The 25017-nt window shown below is 39.9% G+C and overlaps 1 protein-coding gene across 5 annotated transcripts in view; it reads right to left on the bottom strand.

The window, feature by feature from the left end:
• rad18.L (RAD18, E3 ubiquitin protein ligase L homeolog) overlaps positions 1 to 25017 on the bottom strand; it is a 195883-nt gene that overhangs the window by 24191 nt on the left and 146675 nt on the right. For 2 of the 5 annotated variants that reach the window (XM_041590809.1, XM_041590808.1), the window contains one exon: positions 18269 to 18546. The exons of the other annotated variants lie outside the window; for them this stretch is intronic. In XM_041590809.1, the coding sequence (XP_041446743.1) occupies positions 18450 to 18546 (97 nt within the window). In that variant the 3' untranslated portion in view covers positions 18269 to 18449. Of the gene's footprint in view, positions 1 to 18268; positions 18547 to 25017 lie in introns of those variants that run through there. 5 annotated transcript variants of the gene reach the window in all.

Consider the following 25017-nt stretch of genomic DNA (forward strand, 5'->3'; position numbering starts at 1 on the left):
CCAAACAATGTAGGTCTCTATTAAAAGATACTGAGTAAAACAGCTCATGTGTAAAATCCTGCTTCATGTAAATGAACCATTATCATAATAATATACTTTTTTAGTAGTATGTGCCATTGGGTAATCATAAATAGAAAATTGCCATTTTAAAAAATAAGGGCCGCCCCCTGAGATCGTAAGATTCACTGTGCACATATACAAACCACATGTAAGGTCACATGAGCCAATTAACAGACAGAGTTCTGCCTTTTGCTTCCTCACTTCTTCCTGTTACAGTTAGGGTTGTAGTATTTCTGGTCAGGTGATCTCTGAGGCAGCACAGATAGAGTCACGAAATGGTGGTTCAAGGCAAGAGATGTAAAAGGGCAATATTTATGTAAATATATATTCCAGTTTGGTAAGATTCTTTAAAATGTCATTCAATTTGATATAAACTATCTGTTGCTTAAGTATTCATTTTGGGGGTATAGTTTTCCTTTAAGGGGCATTTCTTGTGGTGGCCAGTGACCGGCTTTATATTTGACTGGAATTCATTTATAAAATTGGGAATCACTGGGATCACCGAGATTTAATGTAATCGGACAATGTATAGAACATTATTTTACATTACATGCAGACATATATTAGCAGCCCATGAAACAAAGGCTTCCTGGTGGTTTCACAAGCATGAAGGGGGGGGGGATAAGTGATTTCCAGCCGTGGAATTAATGGGGTTGCTCATTCATTTTAAAAAATAAATATGACTTGTATATAACTTTGCCCATCCTATTACATAACCCATATAAGTCCAGTTAGACTAGCCACACTCCCTAATGACAGAGTACCATGCTCCTGCTCTGCTAGGCTCACTTCTGCTTATTTTAAAATATTACAATTCTATAGAAGGCCTATGGGAGATGATAGGTAAACCTGTGAGCCAGCAAAAATGGCTGCTAATAAGGAGAAACAAACCCTTGCTACTAAAATCACCTACCCCCCCTACACTACATAGATCCCCCTCTCTGCTCCCCCCCCACAGCCTAGGTGGTACCTTTGCTAAATGCCCCTAACTCTTTACTTACCCCTGGGTGCAGATTCTGTCCAGCGGAGTTCACGGGCGTCACCTTCAGCCGCTTCGGTAATCTTCGGGTCTTTCCTTTGGCAATTTCCGTGACTTTGACACAGTTGTCGCGAAATAGAAAATTGCTCCAACTGCGCATTTGCCGATGCACCGCTCTATTCCCGGAGAGAAGCAAATGGCTGCCTTAAACTCCACTGGACAGAATCTGCACCATGGGGTAAGTAAAGAGTTAGGGGCATTTACCGAGGGTACCACCTAGGCTGGGGGGGGGAGTAGGGGGTTTTAGTAGCAAGGGTTTACTTCTCCTTTAAGCAAGGCTACTGCAAGCTGAGCCAGTAGTAAAAATACTGGATCATAAATCCAGGCGGAAATCCATACAGAAAATTGAATCAATATATGGAGTCCCTTTAAGGCTTTGCTGTTTTGTATAAGGATCCAGCAAAACCAAAAGCTCAGGCTGAATTACGTTGCTCTGTATGTTTTGGCTCTGATGCCATTTCACATACTAATGTTTAATTGGGATGACTGCAGCCAAGAAACTCCAGGTCGCGGCAGTTTTTTCAAAATGCATTTATTTTCTATTTAAAGTCTTAGGAAAAGCTGCTTTCTGCCAAATATAAGTTTCTTGTGACTACAATACCCAGCATGCAATGGGACTGACTTGTGTAGAAGTTGTGAGTTACCAGATTTTGGGCTCTGTAATCCATTCTACCGTCACTCTAACGTATTCTTGCATTTTCCAGTGACTTTCCTCAATTTCAGACAATTTTGGGACAAAAATCTGCTGGCCACCAAAATGTCTAGAGGTTGAGCCGTTTTACCAATAATTATTGAAATATTAGGGCCTTATGGGGCCCCTATACCTCCTGGGGCCCCTCTGTAGTTACACCCCTGGTGACGGGCAAATCTGTCCCATTTTGCTTCATGGAAAGATTTGGTGTATTTTCTCATTTATTTTTTAGACTTATTTTTACTGCACATATTGTGCTATTCTTGGGCTACTTTTGAAGTGCTGCTTGGCTAGTTTTGGACTGGTTTTGAAGCTGACTTTGACTGTTTTTTAAATTTTTCAATATTTAACTGATATTAATTTAATGATATGAACTGTGAGGGAATTATGGTCAGAAGCAGGTATGAATTTTAAGGGTCTCCTAATCTATTTATTCATTCATGTATGTATTGTAGGGATGAGCGAAATGTTTTGCCAATTTTCAGCCAAATATAATGTCCATAGACACTAATAAGTTAAAACAAATTATTGCGCATCAAAAATTTGCTGCACAATATGTCATGCGCCAAAAAATGTTGTTCGATGCATTTTGGGTCAGATTCGCCCCTCGCTAATGTATTTATTTTTATTAATTATTAGACAGGCTAGTCACTGATTAGTTATATTTATATATATATATATATATATATATATATATATATATATATATATATATATATTAAAGGACATTTCAATTTCTACTCTGTGTTGGTTATGGGTTAAACCATACGCATTACCTGCTGGCCTTGTACTGATGTTGACTTGCTGCTTTCTGTACAGGTGCTCTCTAAATTTGGGGGAACACACCTGTGTTGCACAACATAAAACTGGCGCCATGCTGTGGATATGATTTGTGATAATAGATTTTGCTGTTCACTTGGGCTGTCGGGAATTTCCTCCCTTAAAAGCAATTTTGAGTTTCACGGTACTGGAATTCTAGGAAGATTGCTGCTCGATTGGAACTGCCAAGAAACACTGGAGCTCATTGTGTGCCTAGCAGGTGTGATTATCACAGCTTGTGTGTGGTTCCTGCGGTTCATGTAGAGATATATATGTATTGAGTTGGCACACTACTGTGAGGTTTAAGCACTCCACACAAACGCTTCACTTAGAGAACTAGCAGATAAACTTGAAAATACCCTTTAGTCCCAGGCATCATTGAAATGTGTGGATTTGATCCTTTGCCTGGCTGGACTCTTCTTAGATATCAGTAACGGCCAGCATCTACACTAATGGCACAGGATGAGTTATACGGGCAACATTATATGCCAATTAGGTGTCCATTTACTCCCTCCTGCAGCTGCTTTAATTCTAGCATGTCAAGTACAGGTATAGGATCCATTATCTGGAAACCTGTTGTCCAGAAAGCTCCATATTACAGAAAGGCCATCTCCCATAAACTCCATTGTAAGCAAATAACTCAAATTTTTAAACATTCTTCCTTTTTCTCTGTAATAATAAAACAATACCTTGTACTTGATCCCAACTAAGATATAATTAATCCTTATTGGAAACCAAACCAGCCTATTGGGTTTAACATTTAAATATTTTTCCCTTATCCAGAAAACCCCAGGTCCAGAGCATTCTGGATAACAGGTCCCATATCTGTATAACACATATCTGTATAAGTACTTGGTACTAAATAGATGTATTTGTCAGGATCATGTTACTGTGCAGAATGCTGGACAGGACTAGAAGTATGTGTTACGAATCTGAAGTGTTTCAGTACCATACTATTATTATATTAGTGTTGACTGTGGGTGTCTAGAATGAATCCAAGTTTTAATAGAAATAAAATAAGGGCTAGGACATTTAAGCCTCATGAAGAGGGTGGGTCTGTGGATGGAATAAGAAGTGGAATACAACGTATTCTTCCAGATTTGTAGGGCAGGGCTTTGTGTCTTCCTGCCGTTATCAAATATTCATCCTCCGTAACATCCAGTTATGGTTTTAACAGGATGTAAATATCCTGGTGTCCATCAGTAACTGCATTCCATTATAATCATTGTTCAGTTTACTTTCAGATTCTTCTGATAAACAAATGGAATTAGAAGAGTCCCAATATAACCCACGTGGAGAGTAAGGCTACACTAGGAAACCACAAGAGTTGTTTTTCTATGTAACCATGGAGAACCCTTTGGCAAAGCTTCTTAAACTGTACATACAGCAGGTTACATTCACATGGATACTTACCTGTCAGCATGGATAAAACCTCAAAGTGTAATGGTTATGTGGGAAGAGACTGGGAACCTGCTGGCACCCAAGTAATATATGCAGTGGGGCTTCACTTAATGGTAAAACCATATCATAACAATTTGGAGTCTGGTTTGACTGGGTCTTAAAAATCCATATCTGAAAATGCTCCAGCTAAAACCTGTCGAGGTCATGTAGAAGTCAATGGCAGGTTTCTCTTTTACAACTTGAAGATGTTTCTTGACATCATGATCTGCGGTGGTTTTTGTACGATAATCCAAAAAAAAAAAGTCAAGGTTTTGAGGCAACAATTTGATAAAAAATCTTGTGATTCAAGCATCAAATTAAAAAAATCGTGTGATTCGAATTATCACACGATTTTTTCGAGGAATTAGGTAAATTATTGCATGGGAGTTAGGTCGACTTTGCTTTAATAATAAATTGGAAAAAAAATTAAGTCTTAGTAAACCCCCCCCTTCTCCAGTTTCCACATATATCAATTTTCTTTCCCCAACATCCTCACCCATAGTGGGTGTCAGTAGGTTGTTGGACAGGCCCACCTTAAATCATATGGAATTGTCTAAGCAGAGCTAAACAATCCAATTGAGACTCTGCTGTCGATCAAGGTAAGACAGTGGGCTATAATAATAGCACTAAAACTTCTAGTGAATGTGTGTTCACGCAGTAAATACATTGAGGGAGAACAGTCACATTTATGGTGGCTCAGTGGGTAGTGTGTCTGCCTTGCAGTATTGTGGTCCTGAGTATGTTCTCTCCATGTCTGCACAAGTTTCCTCCAGGTATTCTGATTTCTCTCACAATCCAAAAACCTACAGGCGTTAACAGGCTTTTGATTAAAATGTACCCTATTGTGTGTAAATGTGATAGGGGCCTTAAACTGACCAAACACAGGCTGATAAAAGCTGCAGACAGTCCAAGTTGGCAGCTTATTGGCCTGTGCGCGGGGCCCTCAGATGGGCTTTTCCCGATTGATATCTGCCCAAAAGTTGCCCAGATGACGATCGTGCAGGGTTAAAAATCCTGTCGGATCATGGCCGCATCTGTTCCTTGATTCAGTCCCACAATCCCACAGCCCGTATTGGCTGCATTATGATCCGATTATTGGGCCCTCGGGCCCATGGTCGGATCAGCCCGATGTCGCCCACCTCGGTGTGGGCATATCGGGAAGAGATCTACTTGATCTCTGGGGGGCAAATTTACTTATGGTCGAATATCGAGGGTTAATTAACCCTTGATATTCGACTGCCGAATTGAAATCCTTCGACTTTGAATATCGAAGTTGAAGGATTTACCGCAAATAGTTTGGTCAATCGAAAAAACGTTTGAACGATTAAATCCTTCGAATCGTTCGATTCGAAGGATTTTAATCCATCGATCGACCGATTTTTCTTCGACCAAAAAATGATTGCAAAGCCTATGGGAACTTCCCCATAGGCTAACTGACTTCGGTAGGTTTTAGGCTCGAAGTTTTTTTTTAGAGAGACAGTACTTCGACTATCGAATGGTCGAACGATTTTTACTTTGAATCGTTCGATTCGAAGTCGTAGTTGAAGTAGCCCATTCGATGGTCGAAGTAGCCAAAAAAAACATTTGAAATTCAAAGTTTTTTTTATTCTATTCCTTCATCCGAGCTATAATGGGCCCCTAAGTGTATGGCCACATTTAGACTGAAAGCTCCACTGGGCAGGGTCTGATGTAAATGATGTATCATCACTGTAGAGCTCATATTAATTGTGTTGGCACTATATATAAACAACAGAAAATAAAGAAATACTAAATTCTCACTCTCTAGTAAAACCTCAGTGGAGGATGTATCCCTAAGCCTTGTGTGGGATTAGTGAGGTGTGTGGCAGACGCAGAGCTAACGTTTTACTCTGTTCAATATTTATTTCACAGTTTACTGTATGTAACGCTAATGAGTTACTAAGAATTCCAGATGGTTAAGTGCCAAAGCAGAACAATTAATAGACTTAGCTGCATCTTGAACATCACAACTCAGTAAACATTCCCACTGAAATGTTAGTGGTCCCTGATGGTTTAAAGACTCTAAATATAGAAAATTTAAAGGGTGACAGAATCTCAACTGGTGACATCTGCAGTGAGTAAGAAAGGCATCTCCATGCAAGAGCTGCACTATTCTTTCCTAGATGGGAGAACGGAAAGATACCAACAATAGATTAGAAACAGATTGGCTATTTAGCATCACAGTAGAACGTATGGGACATGTTCATTCTTTTGCAAAATACATAAATGTGTCTAAAGGTACAGAGGGGTGTAGGAATGGACCTGTGAATGTTGCACTAATATGTATAGGGATGTATAGGCCACGGCTGTTTTGGGGTGGGTTTCTTCAATGAAGCCACAAGGGAGGGAGATGGATTAACATGCCCAAGGACATTTCTGAATATTAAATGGGCGGTTCACCTTTAAGTTAACTTTTAGTATGTTATAGAATGGCTAATTCTAAGCTACTTTTTAATTGGTCCATGTCTTCTTTTTGACGTTTTTTAATTATATACCATTTTCTTGACTTTTTCCAGCTTTCAAATGGGGATCACATCTAAAAGAACAAATGCTCTGTAAGGCTACGAATATATTGTTATTGCTACTTTTTAATTACTCCTCTTTCTATTCAGGCCTCTCCTATTCCAGCCTCTTATTCAAATCAATCCATGGCTGCTATGATCATTTGGATCCAAGCAAACAGATTACCGAAATTGCAAACCGGAGAGCTGCTAAAAAGCTAAATAAGTCAAAAACCACAAATAATAAAAAATTAAAACCAATTGCAAGTTGTCTCAGAATATCAATCTCTACATCGTACTAAAAGTGAATATGAAGGTGAATAACCCCTTTAATAATAATTGAACCCGTTTGATCACAGCAACAGTGTATTACAAAAGAGAATATCCGCATTATTACATGCAAATCCACTACATTTCCCCCAGAATCAGTACACCTTTACAAAGATACGCAGCCAAGCATGTAATATTTGTGCAGAGTTTATACAAGCCGATATTTGCAATTGAAATTCGAAATGGTAATTATAACCACTGCCAAAATATCTACATTACAGTTTGCATATGTAATAGAAAATTATATAAATGCTTTCAGAGTACAAAGAGGAATCCATGGTAACAAAATAAAACTTATAAGCCTATGTCCCCCCCGAAAGCATAACTGCATTTTCTATCCCTTTGAAACAGGGGCCAGAGCCAATCAAGACCTGATTAGTGCACATCTTGTAGGACTTTCCAATTTGTGAAGCAGAAGGAGGTAGTGATTAAGTTTCCCGGCCCTTCAAGGAGCAGAAAACCAAAGAACAATTTGTCTTGCCATATCAACTAATTATGATTTTTGGCAGGGGGGAATGATAACTTAAATATTGTTATTGTAGCTGATTTTGCTTTTTCTTTGGATACAAGTTAATTTCCATCTATGTGTCCCACGGCACCGATTTTATACCAGTGATAATATGAATATTATATTATTATATTATATGGGTGTTGTTATAGAATGCCAGTGAAGAAAAATACCTGGCATTCTGAAGTGTGTGCTGAACTGTGGAGCATCTGTTAATTCATTTTATAAATGATTGCAGTCTCTCATTTTAAGTACTAAAGGGTAACTTCACCCAAAACTAGTTTTTGTAAAATGAAAGAATAGGTTATTCAACCTAAGTGTACGTGTAAGGCTGGAACAACACGATGCGTCTCCAGACGGGCTGAGAGGATTCGCATGCGAGTAGACGGATGCGACGAAAATAAGGTAAGTAATAGAAACGTCAGACCTTGTCGCTGCATGCATCCAACAAAACGCGACTGTTGGATGTGAACGTTGCGTCTTCATATGACCATCATGTCGGATGCAGGCAGCGGCAAGGTCTGGACATTTATCTATTGCTTATCTTATTTTTGTCGCATCCGTCTCATTGCGTTGGATCTCAAGAAGACGCATCGCGTAGCTCCAGCCTTATTGGTATAAAAGTAGTGGGGTTTTTCTAAACCCATTTTGGTTGTGACTATTGAAACAATTTCACAAAAGTCTGCTCTCCTCCAGGTCTGTTAATCAGTTGGCATCTGCTGCACTGTTTCTGGGGGGGAGATAATAAATCCGCCAGACAAACACTGCTTTCAATTGCAATGACATTTACTAATAATCTGAAACCACTGCAAGTGTTTAATGACTGTATATTGGGAAGCTGCTTTCATCATGCAAAATAAACAGTTTTTGGATGGAGTTCCCCTTTAGCACAAAAGAGCTCAATTCTTCCTGCCCAAACCTGTCAGTTCTCCTCATACCTTTTTCCATCATCTACACCCACTGCCATCTCTTGTCTAAAACAATTCTACCTTGCTGCTCCTTATCTCTGGCATTCTATCCATGAATTCCTCCATAGGGAACACTCAATCTCTTCAAAAAGTAACTGGGATCCCACCTTTTAAAGCCCTACAACTTTGTCTAGTCCAGTCCTGGTACCTAAGGCTCAGTGACCAAACCTTTCTTACTCTCCAACTTGTCCCGGTGCGTTAGACACCCACTTAGACTGTAAGCTCTACAGGGCAGGGATATCTCTGTATAAAACATAAACTTACAAACATCAAAAGGGGCAATTATAAAACATATTCACACTGATAACAGCAATAATAGCAGTTAAAAGGAAAACTATACCCCCAAAATGAATATTTAAGCAACACATAGTTTATATCACATTAAGTGAAATATTAAACAATCTTACCAAACTGGTGTAGGGATGTGTAAAATAGCCACCCCTAGTATTTTGTGCAGGCAGTCACTCCATGTTATGGACACCTAATTGGGTCCTAAAATACAGTTGGGAGGGGTACTGTTGACTCTTGCTACTTCTCACAGTGACCAGCAGATGGCACTGTGCTAGAGTATAAAAGCTTCTGAAGCCATACTTTCAGGGTCCATCTTGTGCTGGCTCTAGCCTGAGCAGGAGGCAGAGCTCGAGTGGAACCTAGACAGGTCAGGTCTAGTAAGAATAGGCTACTCACCCTTATAGATCACTCTAGGAGTGACAGACAGTCAGATTATTTAGATGAGCATCTTGAGGCTCCTACGAGGATTGTAGTGGGATTAAGATCCATGGGTACTCATTGCCCAGAAGTAGGGACTAAGTGTACAGACCTAGGGTAGATAGATTCCCCTCAGGTTCCACTTATGGAAAAGGCTGAAAGCTGGGTGTACCTCCTCAAAGCTGCATGTATTGTTCCTATCTCTGAGGAGAATCATACTGACCAAAGGTGTTGTGAGTACTGCCTATTCAATGTACTGTTTGAACCTGCAATGTTCACTCCACTGAGGATTGTATACTGTGCTCAATAAATCTGTTCTATGGCTAAAGGTGGCCATACACGGATAGATCCGCTCGTTTGGCGATGTCGCCAAACGAGCGGATCTCCCTCCGATATGCCCACCTTGAGGTGGGCAATATCGGGCTGATCCGATCGTGGGCCCTAGGGCCCAACGATCGGATCCTAGCGTTCGCCAAACGGGCGGTCGGATCGCGGGACCGCATCAACGAACAGATGCGGCCGCGATCCGACGGGATTTTTAATCCCATCCGATCGAGATCTGGCCGACTTTCGGCCAGATCTCGATCGGGGAAGCCCGTCGGGGGCCCCCATACACGGGCCAATAAGCTGCCGACACGGTCTGTCGGCAGCTTTTATCGGCCCGTGTATGGCCACCTTAAATTATAAGAACCACTGGCGCCCAATTATGTGCACCCTGATTACAGTTACACTACACCCTGCTTCCACATCGCTGCAAAGGCTCACTCCCTCAGGTTTTAAGGTCTCATCCGGAGCATATGTACTGGGAGTGAAGCTTATAGTAGAGTAAGGTGCACTCAATTTACTATAGCGCTACACTGGTATTTACACTTAAGTAAATACTGTCCTTTTACATCTCTGGTCTGTGTGCTGCCTCAGAGATCAGCTGACCAGAACTACTACAACTCTGAGGGGCAGATTTATCAAGGGTCGAAGTGAATTCGAGGGAATTTTCAAAGTAAAAAAATTTGAAATTCAAAGTAATTTTTTGGATACTTCGACCATCGAGTAGGATACTATGACTTTGACTCGAAATAAAATAGTTTGAAAATTCGATAATCGAAGTTCTGTCTCTTTAAAAAACCTTCAACTTCAATACTCCGCCAAATTAAACCTGCCAAAGTGCTATGTTAGCCTATGGCGACCTTCTAGAGCAGTTTTCTAAGTTTTTTGAAGTCAAAGAAAAATCGGTCGCTCGATCGCTGAAATCCTTCGAATCAAAGGATTTAATCATTCGATCGAACGATTTTACTTCGACCTCAAATGGCCAAATTCGATGTTAAAAACGTCAACTTCAATATTCGAAGTCGAAGTACTCCAATTCGATGGTCGAATTTCAAAGTAATTTCCACTTCGAAATTCGACCCTTGATAAATCTGCCCCTAACTGTAACAGGAAGAAGTGTGGAAGCAAAAGACAGAACTCGGTCTGTTAATTGGCTCATGTGACCTAAAGTGTATGCACCGTGAATCATACGATCCCAGGGGGCGGCCCCTATTTTTTAAAATGGCAATTTTCTATTTATGATTACCCAATGGCACATAATACTAAAAAAGTATATTATTATGAAAATGGTTTATTTACATGAAGCAGGGTTTTACATATGAGCTGTTTTATGCAATATCTTTTTATAGAGACCTACATTGTTTGAGGGGTATAGTTTTCCTTTAATCCCGAGCAATAATTCAATTGATAACTACAATTTATTTTACTCCTTTTTGCTCTTTTATATCTTGTATTTTCAAGGAGAGTGTCACAGAGATGTATTTTTTTTTATTTTAGAATTATTACATGACGGGTGGGAGACAATACCAGGGGCATTTTGACTTCAGCTGACAGTCAGTAGAGATCAGCAGTGGGTAAAATTAGAAGCACTGAGGGGAAAATTCACTAAGATTCGTAGTTGCACCAGGCGTAACTTCGCCGCACTTCGCCAGGCGTAGTTTCGCCAGCGCTTCGCAAATTCACTAAAATCCGAAGTTGCGCTCAGGGGTAGCGTAAGGTTGCGAAGTTGCGCTAGCGTTGATTCGCTAAGTAAAGCGAAGTTACGCTAGCGAAGGCTAATTTGCATACGGCGTGAAATTCAAATTTCAATGGAGGAATACGTATCAGCACTACAAATAGCTAGAAAACCTTCAAATCATCAAATAAAAATTTATTTTGCCCTACACATGTGCCCACTGTCTAGGTAAGTTGCCATGAGTCAGGAAATGTAGGGGGGAAGGAGGGGAGCCCCAAAAATGTTTTCGATGTTTTTCAGCCTATCACCCATAATGTAGAAAACACGCCAGCGTTTTTTTGGGACTTAGAAATTTTTTTGACTTTTTTTGAAACAATCCCTATCTACTCTATTGCGCTTTGCCAGGTCTGAGGTGGCGAAGGAAGTCTAGCGTAAAAGGTAGCGTTCAGTACACTGCGCGCGTTAGTGAATTTGCGTAGTTACGTCGCTAGCGAAACTTCGCCAGGCGTAAGGGTGCGAAGTAACACTAGCGAAACTACGCCAGCGTTCGTTAGTGAATTTGCGCAGTAACGAAATTGACAAACGCTAGCGAAGTAACGCTAGCGTTCGGTGTTTAGTGAATTTGCCACTGTGTGTGCAGCACATGAAGAAGTGGCAGACAGAGCTCATGCTCAAGCAAACATTGGAAATGCAAAAATATATTTCATAGTACAGGCATGAGATCTGTTATCCAGAAACCCATTATCCAGAAAGCTCCAAATTAAGGAAAGACTGTCTCCCATAGACTCCATTTTATCAAAATCAAAATGATTTCCTTTGTAATAATAAAACAGTAGCTTGACCTTGATCCAAACTAAAATATAATTCATCCTCATTGTAAGGAAAACCAGCCTTATTGGGTTTATTTTCTGTTTATATGATTTTCTAGTAGATTTAAGGTATGAAGAGCCAAATCATGGAAAGATCCATTATCCAGAAAACCCCAGGTCCCATATCTTTAGGGAAGGTAATAATTAACCTTAAGCAACTTTGGGGTATTGCACGAAACCCAGAGCACATCAAAAAATCATTGAGACTTCACCCATTGACTTATATGCAACCTCGACACGTCTGAGATGCAGGATTTTCAGATTCTGACTTTTCCATCCTCGGGGTTTAATAAATTTGTGATTTTTTTAAAAGGCCGATTTTATTAAAAAAATTTTTTTTCGTGATTTTTGCATTTCGGAGTTTAGTAAACAACCAGTTGGCACCAGTTGGTCCCAAACATTCTGGATAACAGGTCCCATACCTGTGAACGTTTTCTTAATCACAGAACAAAAAGGCGATTTTTCAGCACTATAGCAAAATGATTTTAGCTGTATGACCTTGCCTAGCATACAGCATTCATGTTTAGAATAATAAACTTGCGTGTAGGCAGCAGCTCTTTTAATTTGAAGAGAGTTATTAGCTGGTGATTTCAAAAGAAAAATATCTTCAGGGAAGGTAATAATTAACCTTAAGCAACACAAACATTTTACTTATTTAAACTGATAGAATAATAGTTTTTACTTTCTGATGAAAGACTCAGTACAACACCCTTGTTTAACATAACCACAATAAAGGGCACTCAACCTGCCTCAGACAGCAGCCCCCCACAGGTTACCAGGGACGTCAAAAAGTCGCTCCTAGTAATTTTAAGAATTCCATTTTTTAAATCAGTTTTTCTGCTCTACTAGTGCAGAGAGAGCAATTGCACTAGTGATGTGGGGGCAGCATGGCTTCAACTGAAATGTCGATAGATTGGATGCAGAAAATATACTTTCACAGCTGTATGTGTATATATATATATATATATATATATATATATATATATATATATATACAGGTATGGGACCTATTATCCAGAATACTTGGGACCTTGAGTTTTCTAGATAAAGGATTCGCCTGTAATTTGGATCTTCATACCTTAGGTCTGCTAGAAAATCATGTAAACATTAAATAAACCCAATAGGCTGGTTTTGCTTCCAATAAGGATTAATTATATCTTAGTTTGGATCATGTACAAGCTACTGTTTTATGATGAAGAAAAAGGAAATTACAGGTATTTAATACGTTATCCGGAAACCTGTTATCCAGAAAGCTCTGAATTAAGGAAAGGCCATCTCCCAGAGTCCATTATAATCAAATAATAAGAATGATTTCCTTTTTCTCTGTAATAATAAAACAGTATCTTGTACTTGATCCCAACTAAGACATAATTAATCCTTATTGGAAGCAAAACCAGCCTGTTGGGTTTATTAAGGGGCAGATTTACTAAGCTCGGGTGAATTTTCGAAGTCCAAAAAGTTCGAATTTCAAAGTAATTTTTTGGATACTTAGACCATCAAATAGGATAATACGACATCGATTTGAAGAAGAAATCATTCGAATATGGCTCAGACTGTTGATACAATGTAAGACAAGGCAGCCGATTATCGCAATATTTTCTGCTACAAACTCTGATTAAATCCGCTCGGGTTTGATACGCTTATTTATTATTACGTTTTCCCGAAAATTTGCTTTGCAGATTTTCACTATTTTTTCAGATTCTTTATCCAATTTTCACGATTTTTTTTCAGATTTTTCATCCGATTTTCACAGAATTTTCACTCCAGAAAACCGAGCGCACATCAAAAAATCATTGAGACTGCTCCCATTGACTTATATGCAACCTCGACAGATCTGAGATGCCGGATTTTCAGATTCTGACTTTTTCATGCCTGGGGTATAATACATTTGTGATTTTCTAAAAGTCCAATTTTATTAAAAAAAGAAAAATCACAAATTTTTGCATTTCGGAGTTTAGTAAATAACCAGTTGGCACCAGTTGGGTGAAAATATTTTCCCCAACCATAGGTCCGGGATAAAAGAGCCCATACTCTGGTTGCGGGTAACAGTAGTTTGTTTTGCCAGCGCTAGGACACTCACACTGGGAGGGAGCAGCCATGTTGTGCATAATGAGCTTCTGACGCCACACACATGCGCATAATTAGCAAGTTCACTCATTATGTGCATGCGTGTGCCCCAACATGGCTGATCAAAGCAGGAGCTCCCTCCCACTGTCCTAGCACTGGCAAGGGGCAATTAAAAAGAATTTAAAAGAAAAGAAAAACTACTGTTACAACTGAACCAGGGCCGTATTTATATATAGGCCGCCGAGGGCCTGTGCCTAATTTTTTTGTTTTTGCTTTTTAAACCCTCCATAGGATATCCGGTGACGGAGCTGAGGGGGTGAAGGGTAGGGGGTCCGAGGAAGAATGCGGAAGAGACGTCAGCGCACACAACATTGGGGTGTGTTTAGTTCCGATGCCTAATACAGCTTTCCCCCTAACCGGAGTGTGGGTTTTATTACCCCAGACCTTTGGTTTGGGAAAATATTTTTGTCCAACAGGTGCTGCTTTCAATATCAATTGAAAAAAGCGCTGAACAGTTCTTTTAAACTGCTTAAACGGGTGCACAATCCAGCACATTAGTGACTTACCTTTACACTGATGTTTTGCACCATTCATTATACATAGAGATTCCAACACAGCAGAAGGCAATGTGGAGCTGTAGCGGCAGAACAAACATCTTTTCCTTATAGAACATGACCCGTTATATATGAAAGACACAAGTGAGGCAAATTTATTTTCTGCTCTGTATAAAACATAGCAATCCAATATGACAATATTTAAAACACATATTTAATCCCCAGGTAATAATTACCATTTTACAAATGCAGTTTAATACTTAAAATAACTACTTACAGGAAACAGCACAGCGATACAAGAAAAGAAGTACATTATATTTTTAGCATTTAGAATGCAATCACTTTTCCTACTGTGGAAAGCACTACAGATCTCCAGCAACCTGTGATTATCTCTTGGAAATGTGCACAAGAGAGGTTTTCGAGTTCTAATCTCTTGGAAATCAGAGGCGCTCAGCAGCAATTCCCATTGAAGAGATGGGAAATGACTGGGAGGGTAACAGGTATTTACACAGCATCTTACACTGAATGGGTAGTTCACCTGTTATCGAAAGTCTTATTTTTAGCAACTTTTAATCTTCATTTTTTACATTTTTATAGTTTTGAATTATTTGCCTTACTTTTCTGCCTCCTTCTAGCATGAAATGAGCCAGCAGCTAAAAAGCTATTACTCTAGTAAAGCTACAATTGTATTACAGTTATGGGATCCATTATTTAGAAGCCCCAGAAAGGCTGCCTCCCATTGACTTCATTGTAATAATAATAATCCACATTTTTTTTAAAAAAGATTTCCTTTTTCTCTGTAATAATAAAACAGTAGCTTGTACTTGATCCCAACAAAGATATAATTGATCCTATTGGGGTTATTTAATGTTTACACGGTTTTCTAGTAGACTTAAGAAATGAAGATCAAAATTATGCAAAGATCCCTTTTCCAGAAAAGCCCAGGACCGGAACATTTTGAATAACAGGTCCCATACCTGTATTATCATTGCTTTTTAATATTTATCTTGCTATTCAGGTCCTTTCTTATTCATATTAGAGACTCTCATTCAGACTACTGCCTTGTTGCTTGCTAAGGTTAATTGATGCCTAGAAACCAGATAACTGGCAAAATGACACCCTGGAGAGCTGCAAAACTAAATCCAAAATAAATCAAAAACAACAAAAATTAAAAATAAAACCAGCTGCAATGCATTTGAGGATGGATGAACAACCCCTCGTCTGAGCATTTTTCCAATTTACATTAAATTCTAGTTTTCTGTTTTTACACTGCTAATACAGGCACCGGAACTGTTATCCAGAATGCTTGGGATCTGGGGTTTTCCAGATAATGGATCTTTCCATTTGGATCGTCATAGCTTAAGTTTACTAGAAAATCATGTAAACCCAATCACCTGCCTTTGCTCCCAATAAGGATAAATTATATCTTAGTTGGGATCAAGTACAAGCTACAGTTTTATTATTACAGAGAAAAAGGAAATTATTTTTAAAAATTTGGATAAAATGTAGTCTATGGAAGACATCCGGAGATTTCCGGATAACGGGTTTTCCAGATAGCGGTTCCCATTACTGTACAATGAATTGGAAACAAAAGCGACAACTGATGTTCCTTTCTGCCACTGGTAGAAATTTAAGTTAGTGAAACAAGAAAGTTTATTTAATGAGCAGAAAAGAGTCATCTCATGTCTCTGGCCAGTTCTAAGCAGAGCAACATCAAATAACATTCCTTTATTCAGTAACTTAATTTTAACCAGCTGTGTCCAGCCTGCCTATGTGAACAGAAGCTGGCGCTGTCGTGTATACAATTTTTTTATATGAGCAATGTATAAACTGCTAATGTCTTGAAAACTAGAAAAACTGTAAATTGCCAAAATGCTCAGAAGAGCTCTATAAGAAATCTTTTATTGACACAGATGACTCTAAATTTGCTTGAATGAACTCAAAGAAGATCCAGTACTGTAACCAATTGTTCTAGACGCTTGAACAGTACTTCTGAAAAGTACAGATGTTTGCCTCGTCTCGCAGCTATAAGCAGCTTCTTGTGATTAAAGGCTTGTAGCACTGCCCAATTGAGTGCTATGCAGTATAACAGTGAATGGAAACAATGATAACATTTTAGAAACAGTTTGTATATTAAACTTGGCCTTTCTCAGTCAAGTCGCAGGTTTATATCCGCTGTTTAAATCAGGAAGTGTACATTTTATTTCACAATGGTAAAGGCATTTTTCAAACACTTTACTATATTAATCTTGGCCTGTACAATGGGTTTAGAGCTAGTTTTTAAATAAAAGAGTGCAAATTCTATGCAGACAAGTTTATCTAACAAGCTCCGGTTCCAAGGAAATGGCAGTGTGTGTATATATATATATATATATATATATATATATATATATCTATCAGTTTTATGGAATCCTATCTGGGGCAGCTTTTTGATCAGGGCTGGGGCAGCTGCTTTATATCTTCTCTAGAAAGCATTTTAGGTTTTGTGACGGCTGTATAAAGTGCCAACTGAACCCTCTGGTCTTGTTATCCATTTTACTATTTTCCGTCAGAGCTGCATTCCTATTCTCACATGAAATGACTAGCACTAACTGTACATTTGCACACGCTGTGCTTGGTTCAGCTCTGTGCTGGAGATGAACAGGGTCATTGATCATTCGAGGCTTATAGACATGCAAGACGGGGCCCCCAAACCTGCTGTATAGTGAATAAAGTACCCCCTCTTGTAAATTATAAGGATATTATAAGTTGCTGAGACGTTTCATGACCATATAAAAACACAAGGTAACTTCTAATATCCTTATATTTTGCAACTGGGGATACTTTATTTATTATAATACACAAGTTTCAGTGAATCATGTGACAGAAATGACATCACTACTCACCGTTTATAACTGATGACATCCCTAGTCACCGTTTATAAGGTTATAATTTACATGCATAGTACAAAAAAACCGCTGGCCCGGTGCACACAGATCACTGGTCAATGCCCAGGTGCTGGAACATAAATCTGTACATGCAACAAACATAAAAAGTCTGCACTCATAGGACTGTATCTATAGTAAGGTACAATGGGTCAGTGTCAGACTGGGCCGGCAGGCACTTGTGGGCCCCGCCGGCCCAGATCCGCTACTCAGTGGCGCTACCCCCTCTTTGTCGGGGGTTGTGGTAAAATCAAATGTTGCATGTGCGCACAGACACACATACCCTGCACCGGAGCGACAGGGGGGGGGGGGGGGCGGCGGAGGGGGGCCCAGGGCCAGTAGCCGCCTCATAGTAAACACATATAATTAAAACACCAGGTGTCATGTGAAAGTGACTGAATAAAAACCGGGACAAATACCCGTACAGTGGAAGTTAAAAAGAGATACGCGTTGCAGGGTCAGACTGGGGGGCCACAAACCGGTTTTTATTCAGTCACTTTCACATGACACCTGGTGTTTTAATTATATGTGTTTACTATGAGGCAGATTGTTGACGGGGGTTTCACTGTGAGATCAGCACTGATGATGTCACTCCACTCACACCCACTATCCACGTCATTTGAGCTTTTGCCACTTCTTTTGCCTTTCTCTAAGTGAATAAATATGTTTGTTTGTATTTGGACTGCACTTCCTGAGGACGGCTCACGTTTAAGAGCCAAAACTTTGAATAAACGCTAAACATGTTTTGCAACACAAGACCCATGAGTGCTGACTGTTTGTTGTATGTGTGTGTGTGTATATATATATATTAACCCCATATTCCTTTCGTCAGTCTGTGTAGCAGCAATGTGTCCTGGGAGATGGGTAGCAGCTGTACATGGTTTTCCCTCCCTCCTGTCATTGAGCAGAATTCCTTTTGGTAAATTTTGGCCTGTGGAGCACCTTGGAGAGCGTTCACTTCCGATGGCGTTTGCTTCTGGGTTTTATTTCGCCCGATGAAGTTTTAGGCCTGGAGAGTTTCCGCTTTCTCTTCTGGGGGCCTGAAGCATCTCTGTGGTTACATGGGTAGACAAAACACAACACATTTTAATACAATGTCCCTGTTTCTATTTCCAAATCTAGTCTGTCTAGCTGTGACGGTGTATATACCCACACAACATGGATTTCTGCTAAATCAGAAAGAGGTGCAAATTTGTTCATCTCACATGTTCCAAATCAACAGCACCACATTTGCCCTTTATCATCAGCTCTGTTAGGGCCGCAAAATCCACCCTGCATTCCTATATTTCATAGAGAGTTTATCAGCAAATACACTTTTTATTCTACTTCTGAACAAGTTAAAATATGCAAACAACATGTTATTATTTCTTATGTATATAGTTCCCTGGTTGGAATCAAACCTATGAGCCAATTACTGCAAGACAGCAGAGATAACAATTGTTCCTCCATGCTGCTTTACATTACATACCAGCACTTTTTTTTTATATGTAACACTTGAAAAACACATTCAGACAACAACTTATCAAAACCATGTTTCTTTATCAGACAGCCAGAAACTGCACTTTTTGCCAAGAAATACCACTGGGTTTTAGATTTCGGTCTCAGGATACAATCCATAAATGTCACAGAGGAAGGAAATGTGTTTCCTCTATGAAAGCTGTGAGCCCAGGTGACTATCACATTATAAGGAATCCCATCCAACGTACAAATGGATTTTACAGTTCAAGTTAGAAATGCTGCATCTTATATTATGGGCTTCTGCGCCAGTCCGTGGCCGCTACAGTCCTTTGGCAGAGAAGATGCCCTCAGTAGATTCTCACTTTCTCTTCTGCTTATTCACAGCTAGGGTTGCCAGTTTTTTTAGAATAAAGTTATCAGCCAGTGCTGGTGGGAGGGGGGGGGGCAACAAAAGGGCCAGTTCATGATGTAGGAGAGGCAGGGTGGTGACAAAAGGGACGGAGGAGCTATGATGTCACGGGCCATCTCCAGGCCAATCGGGAAAGGAGAAAAAGTAACAGAAGGGTTACATTTTACGCAGGGTCCACATGTATCGGGGATTAATTGAGAAGGAAGGTTAAAACTAAGTAAGCTTTATCAGAAAGGTCTATATAAATATACCAGTAAACCCTCAAAGTAATGCTGCTCTGAGTCCTCTGTCAAAAGAAACATAGCATGTCTTTCCTTCTATTGTGTACACGTGGGCTTCTGTATCAGACTTCCTGTTCTCAGCTTAAACCTCCTCCTAAAGCTTGGGCTTGAGCATGCTCAGTTTGCTCTTCTCTCTCTTTTTCCCATCTCCACTGTGATGTCACACCAAGCTAATATGGCAGCTGCATTCTACAGAATAAATATAGTGTCATAGCTTGCACTATTGTGGCTAATCTATTGACAATAAACTGCTTCGGTAGCTTTCCTTCTCTTTTAAAGGAGAATTCAAGCCTTTGCCCGACAAAAACCCTACCCACCCCACGTAGACCCCCTCCCTCCTAGCTTTATACTTACCCCTCGGTGCAGAGTTAAAGCAACGGAGTTCATGGCAGCCATCTTCCTGGTCTTCGTTAAGCTGAGACGGAGACCGGCGAAGTGGGGAATATGCAGTTGGAGCAATTTACTGATTTGCGACAACTGCACATGAGCTGAAATGGATGGAAATTATTGAAGCGCTGGAAGATGGCTGCGGTGAACTCCGATGTTGTGACTCTGCACCGAGGGGTAAGTAAAAAGTTAGTGTCATTTCCCCGGAGGCAACTAGGCTGGGGAGGGAAGGGGGTGGAGGGAGGGGTGTCTATGCGGGGTGGGGGTAGGGTTTTTTTTTTTTGGTAATGGGTTTGTTTCTCCTTTAAGGGGCAGGCTGGGAGGCAACCATATTCACAGCACATGCTCTGAGCTGCTGTCACTTACCTGAGCTTAGGGACAGTACATTGCAAAATGAAAGATACAAGACTGACTAGTAATTCCGTTTCTCTGTATATAGCAGCAAAGACTCCACTGTTCAATCATATTATGGAATAATAACCAGCCCTATAGCATTGGCTTTAGTGCCCAGAGCACACTGAGCATGTGCAGTACCACAGCGACACTTAACAGATGGACAGATTTAAATACATAAGTAATTGCTGTTTAAGGACTGCGGAGTGACTGGGCAGGTGCAATACGATGAATATACAAAATAAGTGTACAGCATTTCTAGCCATATTGGTTATTTTATAGGTATTTATTCTTGCAGTTCTTACAAATCAGCATTAGGAAGCACTCAAGTTATAAAGAGCAATCAAGTTCTTTGCTGTGTGACTGTAACGCCAAACACTCAAGCTCTATTCCCTGATGTGCAGAAAACCATTTGCGCAGACAGAGAAACCACTTCATATCTGCTTCTCATGAGACCTACATTAATCCAATTAGAGGAAAGCTGCCTTGTTACATTCTGCTAAATTTGCTTAGTTTACTTATTGGCAATGCATGAAGCAAAGACTCATTAAGCCCTGCAAGAAAGAGACACTTATAGCCATCTTCTTCCTCTGAGATACAAAGAGAAAGAGAGAAAGTGTTTAGCAGAAAGCAAACTCGGGTTATAGACAGATGGTTGCATACTGGAAGTGATATGTGCAATCAAATGCTTTTTAAAATAAATGGGCAGCTTTGTCCTTGCATCTGTTGAAATGAAACAAGGCCTGACATGTAGGGTTTGAAGCACCACCGGTTGTCCTAACTCATACCTTCCAACTGTCCCATTTTTTGTAGGAAAGTCACAGGTTTTTCGCAGGACTGTCGTGTTTTTGGCTCAACCCGCAGTCCCGTATTGTTTCTGAAATGTCCTGACCTTCTCTTTAATCTCCTGCACTGAACCGCCAGAAAAAGATACAAACTTTCTAACTTAATTGGCTTTTGTCAGAGAGCCCAGAATTGATACTTAAGATACTTTTGTAGCAATATAAGATAAGCAGTTCTCTTGGGGAAACTGTGATTTGCAGCTTAAAGGGCAATTCACCTTCATTCACTGTTATAACATAAAAAACACAGAACATGTGTTCAAACTTTCATTACCTGCCAAATTTAGTATAATGGAAATGTTAATTAATGGAAATGTTAATTAGGGGTGTGGCCACAAAAATGGGGGTGGTCAATAATGCCCCCACGGCAAATCTTTTTGTATCTCTTTCTGTTTCCAAAATGTTGGGAGGTATGCTAACTATCAATACTGACTGCCATAGGATGCTGAGAGCCATAGCTCATTCTCAGCTGAAAAGCCACAGGTTACATAAGGACAGTCTCCCCGGCCAGCCTGAAGTCCAATACACTATTCCTGAAAGAGTTTCTCCAATTTCAGAACTTCCCTAATGCATTATATAAAAGAGTTGGTTCACCTTTAAAGGAGAAGGAAAGGCTTGGTGCACTTGGGGTGCCAAATATTAGGCACCCCCAAGTGATTGTATTGACTTACCTGAAAACCCGGGCTGGTGCTCCTATCAGCAGAAAACGGCACCGGCCCGGGGTTATACAACTGAGCACCACATTTGACACCCCCAAGTGCAGCCTTTCCTTCTCATTGAAGTTAACTTTTAGTATGTTATAGACATAGGCAAATTCTAAGCAAATTTTCAATTGCCCTTTTTATAGTTTTTAAATTATTTTCCTTCTTCCTGACCCTTTCCAGCATTCAAATGATGGTCACTGACCCCCATCTTAAAGGCAAATGCTTTGTAAGGCTACAAATGTATGGTTATTGCTACTTATACCACTTATCTTTCAATTCAGGCCTCTCCTATTGCACTGAAATCAGTGCACGGTTGCTAGGGTAAACCAGATTTGCTGAAATTGGAAATTGGAAAGCTGCTGAATAAAAAGCTAAATAACTCAAAAAACACTAATAAAAAATTAAAACTAATTTGTCTCAGAATATCACTCTCAACATCATACAAAGGGGCAAATTGATCAAAATGTGAGTTTAGAGCTTAATAAATAAAAACTCACATTTTCTATACATTCCTTTGGGGTTTTTCGAACTGGTGAGTTCAAATTTCACCCATTGATAAAATAAATGCCATAGGAATGAAGAACTTGGGTGAGTTTTTATTTATTTATTAAGCTCTAAACTCACATTTTGATAAATCTGCCCATACATAGTAACATAGTAAGTTAGGTTGAAAAAAAGACACCCGTCTTTTTACTTTTTTTAACCTACCTATCTGCCAGTTGATCCAGAGGAAGGCAAAAACCCCTTCTGAAGCCTCTCCAATTTGTCTCAGAGGGGGAAAAAATTCCTTCCTACCAAAATGATAATCGGACCAGTCCCTGGATCAACTTGTACTATGAGCTATCTCCCAAAACCCAGTATTCCCTCACTTGCTAAAAAGCCATCCAACCCCTTCTTAAAGCTATCTAATGTATCAGCCTGTACCACTGATTCAGGGAGAGAATTCCACATCTTCACTGTAAAAAACCCCTTCCGAATATTTAGGTGGGACCTCTTTTCTTCTAATCGGAATGGGTGACCTTGTGTCAGCTGGAAAGACCTACTGGTAAATAAAGCATTAAGAGAGATTATTATATGATCCCCTTATATATTTATACATAGTTAACATATCTCCCCTTAAGCGCCTCTTCTCCAGCATGAATATCCCCAATTTGGCCAATCTTTCCTCCTAATTAATCACCCTCCCCTAAGTCATTAATGAACAAGTTAAATAAAATTGGACCCAATACCGAGCCCTGAGGGACCCCACTAAGAACTTACGCCAAGTAGAGAATGTTCCATTAACAACCACCCTCTGTACCCGATCCTGTAGCCAGTTTCCTTAGACCTTAGTTTAGAAAGCAGTCGTTTGTGGGGCACAGTATCAAATGCTTTGGCAAAATCCAAATAGATCACATCTACTGCCCCCCACTGTCCAGCATCTTACTTACCTCATCATAAAATTTGTCTGACATGACCTATCCTTCATAAAGCCATGCTGATTGTTGCTCATAATGCCATTCACTAGGACAACATTTTGAATGTGATCCCTTAACAAGCCTTCAAATAATTTGCCCCCCTCGATGTCAAACTTACTGGCCTATAATTGCCAGGCTGAGATCGAAATCCCTTTTTAAATATTGGAATAACATCAGCTTTTTTCCAATCCATAGGCACCATACCAGATGAAAGTGAATCTGAGAAAATCAGAAATAGAGGCTGGTCTAAAACTGAACCAAGTCTCTTAGAACCCGGGGGTGTATGCCATCAGGCCCTGGAGCCTTGTTTACATTAATTTTTATTAAAGCTTTTTGGATCATATGCTGAGTCAGCCACTGACTAGATTGAGCTGAGCCATTAGTGCAGCTATGAAGTGAGTCTGGGAATACAAGTTCATATAAAGTTGAACAATTCTTTTACGGTACACATAATTTAGCAAAAGGCTGCCATGACATTTTACCTAACTGCAATATTCAGAATACAGGTATGGGATCAGTTATCTGGAAGCTCATTATCCTGAAAGATCTGAATTACGGGAAGGCCGACTCCCATAGACTCCATTTTAATAAAATATGTACTTAAAATTTAAAAAAAAATTATTTTGTTTTCCTCTGTATTAATGAAATAGTCAGGCGCCTCTTAATTTAATTTATTAATTTATTTTAACTGTTAGGTAGAAACGGAAAATGAATGGGTACTGGTGAAAGGGCGGAAGGGTGGAAGGGTGGTTTGGGAAACCGCGTCCTTTGCATCTAGCTTAATGTATTCCGCTAGTCGGATACACTGTTTCTAGTTCCTCTGCTCTACGTTAAGGAAGGGAGGTGTGCGAGGAACAGAGGCAGCACTAATAGCACCGTCTGATAGATCCTCCTCTCGTCACTGGCAACAGTGTCGCATCAGGCGGCTGATCTTGTATATACGGCGCTCCGGCTCTAACTCAAAAGAGAGGGGAGCGGGTCCTAAGAGGACACTGGAGTTTGGGGTCTCTAATTATTGCCCGCATTAACCCCACTTGCGCCGTTATATGGTCAAATATATGTGGCCATATATGAACGCACTAATAGCTTAGAGATATAAGCGTGGTGCCATATTCTGGTTTAACTATCCACAAATGACATATAGTGACCCACATTTTCATCCGGTCCGTCAAGGCCGCTTATACAGCGGTTAACCAGTATCCTGCTGTATGTGAGAATATAGGAATACAACAGGTGTGATTGTTAACACCAATTCACTAGACTTTCTCAGTCTACAGTTACCGTTCCTGAAGCTGCTGACTCAGTGTCGATTCAGCTTGTGTACCTAACCTTGTTTTAAATATTTTACTATACACTCTTTTGTTTCATATCAATTTTATGTGGTTAAGTAATAAAAGTTAAGTTTTACTTATATCTTTTGGGACCTCAGATTAAAAAGTGGGTAGGTGCAACACTATGGGTCGTACTTTTTCTTTTTCTCCTTTTGTTTAGCCATATATATCTTATGACCCTGCACACCACTGAAGGTTATTAATCTCAATCAACGGAAGGTGCTACCTACTTTTCTTTTCACTTAATGAAATAGTACAGG

This window comes from Xenopus laevis, chromosome 4L (genome assembly GCF_017654675.1).
Source record: "Xenopus laevis strain J_2021 chromosome 4L, Xenopus_laevis_v10.1, whole genome shotgun sequence".
Taxonomy (NCBI): domain Eukaryota; kingdom Metazoa; phylum Chordata; class Amphibia; order Anura; family Pipidae; genus Xenopus; species Xenopus laevis.